The sequence below is a fragment of the Chenopodium quinoa genome, unplaced genomic scaffold (genome assembly GCF_001683475.1).
Source record: "Chenopodium quinoa cultivar QQ74 unplaced genomic scaffold, ASM168347v1, whole genome shotgun sequence".
Classification (NCBI taxonomy): Eukaryota; Viridiplantae; Streptophyta; class Magnoliopsida; order Caryophyllales; family Amaranthaceae; genus Chenopodium; species Chenopodium quinoa.
In genome coordinates this window covers 2,819,756-2,829,959 of record NW_018742914.1, presented here as the reverse complement: position 1 = coordinate 2,829,959, position 10,204 = coordinate 2,819,756, and the positions used below count along the sequence as shown (strand labels likewise).

Here is a 10,204-nt window from a genome sequence, read left to right as displayed (position 1 = left end):
GTAATCGTTAAATGTGATGTGTTAATGTGTTTCCTTTTAGCCCATAAAAATCGATTTAAATATTGTGAAAACAAAGGTGAAAAATTGTTTTGAGGTAAAGATTGAGTAATCTTTACGAATCAATGCAGAGTTGATTAAGACAATACTAATAGTTTTTGGTACAATGCAAGTTAACATGGTTAATTTGAGGACAAATGTCAGAGTCAACAGATGAATATGATCCATTATACTTCCTTCTTTTTTTTTTATTTCACCATAAGGGATTTCACGCTTGCCAATGTATTACTTTGACTATTAATATCTTTAGTTATATTTTTATAAAAATTATAAAAAATTAATATTTTAAAAGTAGATTTTGAGACGAATCTAACTAGATGTCACATGACTATGTTATTCCTAATGGATAAATCACAAAAGATGGTCAAAGAAGATTAAATGAATAGTGTAAAAGTCTTTATGGTGCAATAAAAGAAAAACGGAGGTAGTATGTAAGTTGGTGCTAATGTTCAAGTAAGAAATAATGCTCTGAATCAGGAGCTAGGAAATTCGGGAGCTAGAAAACTTGTGTTGCGTAGTTGGGACGTTGCAGCAAGACATGGGCATGCCTCGACGAGGGAAGATGCAGTGAGACACACCCATGCCTTAAGGAGACATGGACGTGCCTCAACGCAGAATATGAGCACCACATTGGCACGCCCATGTCAAGACATGCACGGGTCGTTTTGTTTTCAAGTTACTGCTTTGTTTCTGATTCAGGGCACGCCTATGCCCCTGTGACACACCCATGCCTTAGGGAGACATGGGCGTGCCTCAACGGAGAATGTGAGCACTCACACTGACATACACACCCATGCATGTCAAGAGATGCCCGTGTCGTTTTGTTTTCAAGTTACTGCTTTGTTTCCGATATAGGGCACACCCATGCCTGGGGGGTTTTTGGTCGATTTTGGCCGATTTGTTTATGGGATTTATTTCTTTAATTAAAGTCTTTATTTACAAGTATAGGGGTTATTATAAATACTCTTAGGTTATTTCCTACCCAATATGATATTATTATCAATCTACCCAATATGATATTATAAAGTACAAGTGTTGCAATTAACCATCAACGGAGGGAGTATTTCATTAAGTTCTAGTTTAATCTACTCCCTCCGTTAATGGTTAATTGCAACACTTGTACTTTTTGCGGAAACCAAAACAAAAGTTTTAAAAGTTGTTTAGGAGAGTGTTATTGTATAAAGGGGCATGTGATTAGTATTAAAAAAGGAGGGAAGTGGGGGCCCGTTTTTTTTTTTTTTTGTAAGGAAAGAGAATCTGAAAAAAAAAAATTGGGGGGAAAATTTTTGGGTTAAATTTTTCCCTCATTTTTTTTACCCCCTTTTTCCCACCAAATTGTTGACTCTATTTTCACATGGAGTAATTTTTTTCCCTCCAAACATTTCACTGTTTTAAAACCCCAACATTGTCCCCTCCAATTAAAATTTTCATTCACTATTTAAAGTCCCTGCCAACAGAAATCAACATTGAAAAAAACCTGCAAATTTTTCCCTACACTTGACTTTTCCAATCAAGTGAGGGTATTTAACATACAACCTGCCATATTCTCAATTCAACTGTCACAGACAAATTCAAAAGCAAAAGTCAAAAATTTTCATTACACCATTGTTAACAAAAGCAAGCTACCAGTCTACTACTAATTAGTCCTAAGTTAGAAGCAGCATCTTCAATCCTCAGAAGAGTTCTGGTTCAGCACAGCATAGCCCAAAAAAAATCAGCCACCATCTTCATCACCAGCCCCAGAATATGTGGAACTCAGGTTCAGTAAAATGTCAAGCATGGCAGACATGTTCACTGATGGTTTTTTCAGCATTGACCAGATGCTCAACGAAGAAGGCAACATGGAAGACCATTATTCAAGCAATGAGGGAACTCACAACTATCAACACAATGAGAAACATCAACAGACAACACAAAATGCCAGAGCCAAGAAAGAGCTCACTGTTTCCCAGAAAAGACAGATTGCATATGCATTTTTATTAAACAGAGAGGGTGGGGAATTACCCAGAGGGTTTATAACACAGCAAGCACACAAGTTCCAGGTACACAGGATAACTATTCACAGACTATTGACAGATATTAAGTCACAAATGGAAGTGGGGAATGTGATTGATGTTAGAAGCAAGAAGGTGGGAAAAACAGGATCAAAGCCAACAGAATACACAGATGAGTTTTTGCAATCAGCCCCTTTGTACAAGAGGATAACAGAGAGAAGCTATGGAGCTGCCCTTAAAATATCACATGTCACCATCCATAAGTTAAAAAAAAAGGGAGAATCAGAACACACACAAGCACACATCACCCTGCACTGACAGCCAACCATAAGATTGCAAGACTGAAATGGGTGTTAAGTCATCTACTACCAGCTGAAGACAATGGGGACCCACGGTTTGTGGATATGCAGCAAGTAGTGCATATTGATGAGAAATGGTTCTACTTGAACCCAGAAACCAGGAAGTTCTACCTCCTGCCCAATGAACCTAACCCTTACATGTGCCAACAGTCAAAAAGGTTCAAGGTTAAAGGCATGTTCATGGCTGCCATTGGGAAGCCAATTTTTGGCCCCCAAGGAGTAGTATTACATGATGGAAAATATGGGATGTTTCCATTTGTTTATGAAAGCATAGCCAAGAAAAAAAGTAAAAACAGGGATGTTGGTGCTGTGGAAACAAAAGCAATACAAAATGTGAACAAAGAGGCAATCAGGGCCATGCTGTTGGAAAATGTGATACCTAGCATCAAAGCTAAATGGTCATCCCACCTATCTAAGGAAATTTGTATTCAGTGGGATAATGCAAGACCCCATTAAATTCCCAGAGATGAGGAATTTAATGCAGCCTGTCAGTCAGATGGTTTCAATATCAAGTTCATTTACCAGCCAGCTCAGTCCCCTGACCTAAATGTCCTAGATTTGGGGTTATTCAATGTGATTCAATCCATACAGTACCAATCATTTCCTACGAACTTAATGGAACTCATTCAAAAAGTGAAAGAGGCTTACGACTTGTTTAATCCAGTTCTAAACAAGTATTGCTGGATAACCTTACAATGTTGCATGGAAGAAATATTGAATCATCTGGGGGGGAATAATTTTAGCCCACCACACAAAGGGAAGAAAAAGCTGGAAAGAATAGGCATGCTGCCAGAGGTTCTACATGTGGACAGGACTCTTGTTCAACAGGCTGTTGAACACCTCAACAACATGTTCATACAAATAGGTGAAGGCAATGAAGATGATGAAGGGATGCAAGTTGATGCAGACTAAGACACCATAGACAACACCTCAAGCCTACAGTGAGACTGCCACACATAACTAGTGAAGATCAAGCAAGCAACTAGGTAGTGTTTATTGTTTTATTTAGGAAAATTTTTTGTGTTGCATTGGTTATGTGTATTTTGTTTATATTCATGGTCTATATGGTAAGGTATTCTTGACTAGGTTATGTTCAGCATGTGTAAACTTTTGACAATCCATATCATATTAATGGTGAAGTTTTTATGTACAAGAAGCAATTACATTGTTATTAGTAAACTGTGAAACAAAGACAGATACATTAGAGTAAATCCATCAGATGGGTGTTTTGTTTTCACAAAAAATGCATAGATGGTTCCCTCAACAACAACTTCTAGTTAAAGTTGTTGGAGCAATCCCAGTCATGCAATTTTTTTTTCAAATGAGTCCCTTCATCACTTGGATTTTAAAAAGGCCAAAAACACTCGGTTAAGGGACTCCTAGGTAAGTTGGGACCACACAATTAGGCCACAATGTTTTGTGATTTAGCTAAACAGAAGGGACTCAACAGCAGGGGACTTATATGCATGAAGAGAAGCTTTGTGATTTAGCTTTCAAACCATTCAAAGTAGGCAACATATTCATCATCATTCATCAAATCACAAACCCCAAAGCCATGACTGCCAATTAACTGTAACAAAATGACCAACCCCAACAGAAGCTCACACAACAGACTAACTCCCAAACACAACCAAACAGAAGGGACTCAACAGCCACAATTTTTACTGAAAATATCACAAACAGCCACCACAATCCCAACACTTAGAAAACACCCCAACAGCAACTTTAATAACCAACTGTTATCATAACAACACAGACATGATCAATAACAAGGCAAAGCATACCCAACAGAAGCTCAGAAAGCAGACTAACTCCAAAACACAACCAAACAGAAGGGAGTCAACAGCCACAATTTTTACAGAAAATATCACAATCAGCCACCACAATCCCAACACTCAGAAAACACCCCAACAGTAAAACAATAAACCCACTGTTATCATAACAACACAGTCATAATACTACCATCCACTTCCATAAATAAAAATAGAGGACTAAAAACCCCATTTTAAACAACATCAACGCCCACAATTATCAACAACAACCCAGATTTAGAAATCATGAAATTAACCCAGAGAAATTACCAAAATCATGCACGAAATTAGGCCAATGGACACAGAATAGCAAAAAGGGGCTATTTTTCATAACCAACATGCAAATCAAAGAGTTAACATCATTGAAAAAAGGAAATCCGACAAAATTAAAGGTAAGAAAAGAGTTACGCTGCGTAATTAGGTACTAGGGTTGTCATTGACAAGACCCTTAGCAGCCTCGTCAACAGGGGACCCAGATCTACCCCGTTTCTTGCCACAAACCACTCCAGCAGGCCCAGATGTACCACCATCTTCATTTTTTTCAGGCGTAGGGGCTACGGAAAGGGGTTCAACAGCCTCACTGTTCACCACATCAACAGAACGCCCCTCCGTCTCCAAACCCTCACCGGTTTTGCCGAGATCTGCACCCTTAGACTCCTCACCTTCCTCATCAGAGTGGTAAGGGGCAAGCTTTGCACCCACACCATACATACGACGCATATCCAGGTAGGTAGCCCTACACGTTCCAAACAGCCGCATCTTCCCAGTACGGCGCTGACATTTGTAGGTAGCAATAACTTCGTACTCTGGTATTTTCTCTTTTGGGGGACTCATTGTTATGGGGTTTTCAGGAAAGAAACTGGGAAAACCAGATCTGGATGAATAGGGTTTGCACGATGAGAGAGAGTGAGGTGAACCAGAAAGACAGAGGAAAGGGGGGGTGTTTCGTAAACCAGATGTAATGAACAGAGGAGAGAGAAGAGAGATCAGGAAATTAGTAGGGGTTGAAGGGCCTCATTAATGGAGGTAGGTGAGAGGACGAACACAGTGAGCAATGAATGGAAGATGAAAAGAGGATGTGATGGATGAGTGGGAAGAAGAATCTAGATGAGGGGGGTTTTGGTGGGAATAATTAGGATAGATGTTCAGATAATAGGGTTTTTAGATTATAATAACAAAAGGGATTAGTTTATAATCTAATTTTAATAAGGGTAGAATGGTAAATTTATCATTAAAAAAGTTACTGAAAAAGGAAAAAAAAAAAGATGTGTTGCAACTAATAGGTAGCACCTATTATTAGTAAGTGTTGCAACTAACCGTTAACGGAGGGAGTAGTTAAAAAGACATTCATGCTTTTGATGCATACAAACATACATTGTTAGAAAAATAATACGCCACGCCCGCCTCTGAAGGGAAATTCCTAATATAACAAAGTACATTGAATATATACATTACGAAATCTTAACCCAATAAATATGTTCCTCGTAACTAAGTACTCTGTACTTCGTATTATTAAGAGCTTCCTTCGTAAGAATGGTCCTCTTATATTAATCCTTTTGTCAGTACTTGTTTGTCCCATTGGTCTTTACACGGTCTCCAAGACTCGTCTTGTAACATAAATAACTTTATTTTTATAGACATAAAAATTATAAAAACTTGATATTAATAAAATATACTCCCTCCGCATTTAATTATCTGCAACATTTACCATAAATGGATGCTACCTATTATCTGCAACAAATTTTTTTCTTTCCTTTTTTAGTAAATTTTATATAATAAAATGACCACCTTACCCTTACTTTATTTTTTAAACTTTGTTTAATATCTTATAATTACACTTATTTACCAACTAATTACCACCTTACCTTAGCTCAACCCTACCTACCACCAGCCCAACCACCAGCCCAGCCCAGACGAAACTAGAGCACCACCCCCACCACGACTACACCCCATCGCCGCGCCAATCTCCGACCACACCCTAGCTCGTCACCCCATTCTTCGACCAACCCCATCGCACCCTAGAACCAGACCCCACTACTCCACCACAACCATTAATCTGAATTCGTGGGTTTTGCGGTGGGTTTCGTGGTTAGACCTGGGGTCGTGGGTTGGGCGGTGGGTTTCGATTCAAGATCTGGGGTCGTGAGTTGGGTGGTGGTTTAGATTCAAGATCTGGGATCGTGGCTTGGTGGTGGGTTTCGATTCAAGACCCGGGGTCGTGGGTTTCGTGGTGGGTGTCGGTGGTCTGAGTTCGTGGTGGGTGTCGGTGGTCTGAGTTCGTGGTGGTTCTAGGTCAGTGGTGGGGGTTGCGTGGATGTGGGATTAATTATCCCTTCCCTCTCCTTTTAATTTTCAGTAGTCATGCTTAAGAAGTTTTGCCTAACAGTCCGTAAAAAGTACAATTGTTGCAAATAACTAAATGCGGAGGGAGTATAATGAAACGAATCCAACAAGACAAGCTCACATTACTATAATACGGAGTACCTCTTATCAATTAATGAGAATTTGTCAAATTTTTTTATGTTTAACCCATTATTTGTAATGGGGCAAAAAATTAAGAAAAGATGGATTTTGTTTTTTTAGACTACTCTGTACCTGTATCATCATGTAACCTCAACCAAATATCAAAATGAATAAATCAATTATATTAAATTTCTTCAATCAACAACAAAAAATATTTATATATTTAAAGGATTATTAATACAGGTTTAAAAAAAAAAGGATTATTAATTCATAAAATACTAATGATAAAATAACAAGCAAAAATATTGCAATCAAATTTGTCAAGTTACCTTCCTCTATTTCCTCGAAAAAAAAATTAAAAAAATAGCCCTCTTTCAATTAAAGATGAAATTCCCATACTACCCTCACCACGAAAGCCGCTCAAGTCAAGTGTACAAGGGCAAATCCGTCCAAGCACCAGAAACATGACCATTTTCACAAACATAAGCTCTAACAACAGGCTCTCCATCATCATGAAACCCAAACCCTCTCTTCAAACAAAACGCTGAGTGCAAATCCCACGTCTCTTTACAACTACAAAACGCACAGTTTAGATCAATACTACTCCGATTCCCGTCGTTTATCGTTCGCCACACTCGGGTTCGCTTGAAGTTCTTAAAAACTCCTCTAAACAACATGTAATTCCGCTTGTCCTCAATATGAACACACCCTGGCCATTCACTTATGTACAAACAATCGTCTCGAAATCGACTCGCTAACAACTTACTTCCTTGTTCCCTACTCAGGTTCCACACTCCTGAAGCCAGGTGAGACCGTTGCGGCCTCGAGACCTTACGTCTCTTGGCCGCCTCATTGTTTTCATTGTTTGTAACAATAAACTCCGAGTCCAGATTCGACAGCCCTGTGGTTATCTCCATAGGGGTGGTGGACTCGGAGTTATCGTAGATTGTATCGAAGTACAAATCATCGTATAATGACCAACCCCCAAACTCGGGGTTATCATTATTACCACTATCGATTTCATTTGAGTTAATATCTGTTACAATTTGTGTTTCAATACCATTGTCATCCTTGACGGTTGCTAGTTCTGATGTTGACGACGACAACAACGAATCAGATATCGTATTGGTTTCGGTTTTGGTTTGGATTAGGGTTTCGAGTTGTAGATATTCCTCGGTAGCTCCGATTTCGCGGCCGAGACCGAAATCGGAGTTATCGAGCAAAACCCCGGCATGGAGGAGACCAGGGCAGCAAACAGCGCTCTTCAACAAAGAATCCCAACCGTCCGAAGACGATACCGAAAGAAGATCGGAAGAAACAGAAGGAAGAAAACTTAGACATTTTGATCTACAACATACCGTAGATATCAATGAGCTAAACTTCTTACAAACGCAAGACAAACGCGCCCAGTGACGCGGATCATCTTCTAATAAGAAGAATATCTTAAGGGTTACGTCGTCGGATAGCTTTGAGAAGGTGGTGTCTGTCATTGACGAGACGGTTATCGTTGATTTTAGACTCTGACGGTGGTGGTGTGGTGGGGATTTAGATGGAGGAGAAAACAAGAGGAAAGAAAGAGAAAGAGATTATGATGATGATGAAGCGGAGAAAATGGAGAGGGTGTTTGGTGTTAGTTAAGTTGGGAAATTTGTGGAGGGAAATGCATGAAGAAAAATGTTGGTATCGTGTCAATATCTGGTCCAAATAAGCAAAGTTAAGGTGGGGTACTTTAATTTATCTTTGTTGGGTGTATGTGAGTGTGAAAGTTTGGTGTTCTGATGGTTTTTTTCTGGTCAGTATTAAAGCATGTGGTATTAAAAGAATATAATAATGTTGTAAAAAAAAAGAATATTAATAATTTAACAAGTTGTCAGTATGAAGAATGAGAATGAGTACATCTGGTTGGACTGAGAAGCCGTTGAATTGCTTGGTATAACAAAGTACACGATCCAATGGCTAATAGGTTGTGTATTACGGGGTATTATCAGGTAATGTTGCATGCAAATTCAATATGGTGGCATACATTTACAGAGAGAAGTATTTTACTTTATCATCTAAAGTTTTTATTTTGCATAAAGTCTTATATGTGGCTAGTCACATGTTGTGGTTACTTCACATGATCGCATACAAAACAATTAAATAAGTAATAGGGGGTTACGGTGATGAGGAAATAAGGTTACATTGACGCGTATGTAGGTTACTTTAATGAGAAATAAGAATTACTCTCTTAAATAAATAGAATTATTCTTTTACTTTTTCAATAAAACAATAGGGAGTTACTCAAATGAACAAATGGAGTTTACTTATTTTTTACATTACTTAAATTCACTTGTACAATGAATTTGGGTTACTTTTATGGACAACAGGAGGTTACTCTTATGAAAAATTGAGAATACTCATACATATAAATGAATATTACCCTTATAAATTAATGTGGTCACAGTCACACCGTATGGCTAACCATATAGAAGACTTACCCATTATTTAGGTATGATTCTCTTTCTCAAAAATAAAAATAAAAATAAAAAGTTACATTCGTCTCACATTGACTTATACGAATGAAGTATGTTTAAAGATAGGGCAATCGGATTGATCAGGTTGGGTATGGGTATAATCAAGTTATTTTGAATTGGGTGATTTATTTTTGGGTCTAGTAGTGGACAATTAGGTTGTGTTAAAGTTGAGTCTGATCATATAGGGTTTTGAATATGTTTGGGTTTTAATAATATGTGAAAGGGTCGGGTCAAATATTGGGTTAAGACTTCGGATTAATTTCGGTTGGATGATTTCAAGTTAAGGGTTCTAGACAAGTTCAAATTTAGTCGATAATTCAAGTCACGCTCGAATCAATACGCTTGCACATTACAAAATACAAAATATAAAAATAATTCATGTCGACGATTAAGCTGTTTGGATCAAGGTAAGAATCGATTCATGTCATTTCAGGTATTAGGTAACTTTTGATAAATCGAGTCAGATCACTTTGGGTATCAAATCAAAAGTAGGTCATTTCGTGTTGAGTCGGGATTTGGATTGTTGTTCTAGGTAGGGTCGGGTATTTTGAGTCATATAAATAGTATGGATTAGTTTTCTCGGATTTGTAAGATATATATTAATAATTAAGTTTATATAAGAAATAATCATATACATTCTTCATATAAGAAATAATCATATACATTCTTAGAAGAGCTGATAAGATTAAATGAGATTAGATTAAGGCTTAATAAGTTTTGATAAGACTATCTGTTATGATATTAAGATATGTTAAATTATATTTGGATAAAATAATATAGTACTTTGTATATGGGCAATAAGATAAGAAGAAATAAGTTGAAATCAACAAACTAAAGTACTCCACCTTATCTTATACAACCTTTGTTTTATGCAAGCAATAATATATTAGGAAAATTGTTACTCTCTAATAGGTGTTTGATTTGAATTAAAACATCCCTCACTTCAAATTAGGGTTTTAAATAACTACTCATAAAAGTACAAAAATAAAGTATAGTACTTTATTATA

General features: G+C 37.5%; 2 protein-coding genes across 2 annotated transcripts; one reads left to right on the top strand and one right to left on the bottom strand.

Moving 5' to 3' along the window:
* Positions 1–2,455: 2,455 nt before the first annotated feature.
* On the top strand, positions 2,456–3,322 carry LOC110728293. Its single transcript, XM_021907966.1, has 2 exons — positions 2,456–2,772; positions 2,875–3,322. Exons 1-2 carry the CDS (start codon positions 2,456–2,458, stop codon positions 3,320–3,322), a joined length of 765 nt encoding a protein of 254 aa, XP_021763658.1.
* Positions 3,323–6,464: 3,142 nt separating this feature from the next.
* Positions 6,465–8,522, bottom strand: LOC110727873 (phytochrome A-associated F-box protein-like). Its single transcript, XM_021907455.1, has one exon. It carries the CDS (start codon positions 8,172–8,174, stop codon positions 7,110–7,112), a length of 1,065 nt encoding a protein of 354 aa, XP_021763147.1. The 5' UTR covers positions 8,175–8,522; the 3' UTR covers positions 6,465–7,109.
* Between the last annotated feature and the right edge of the window lie 1,682 nt (positions 8,523–10,204).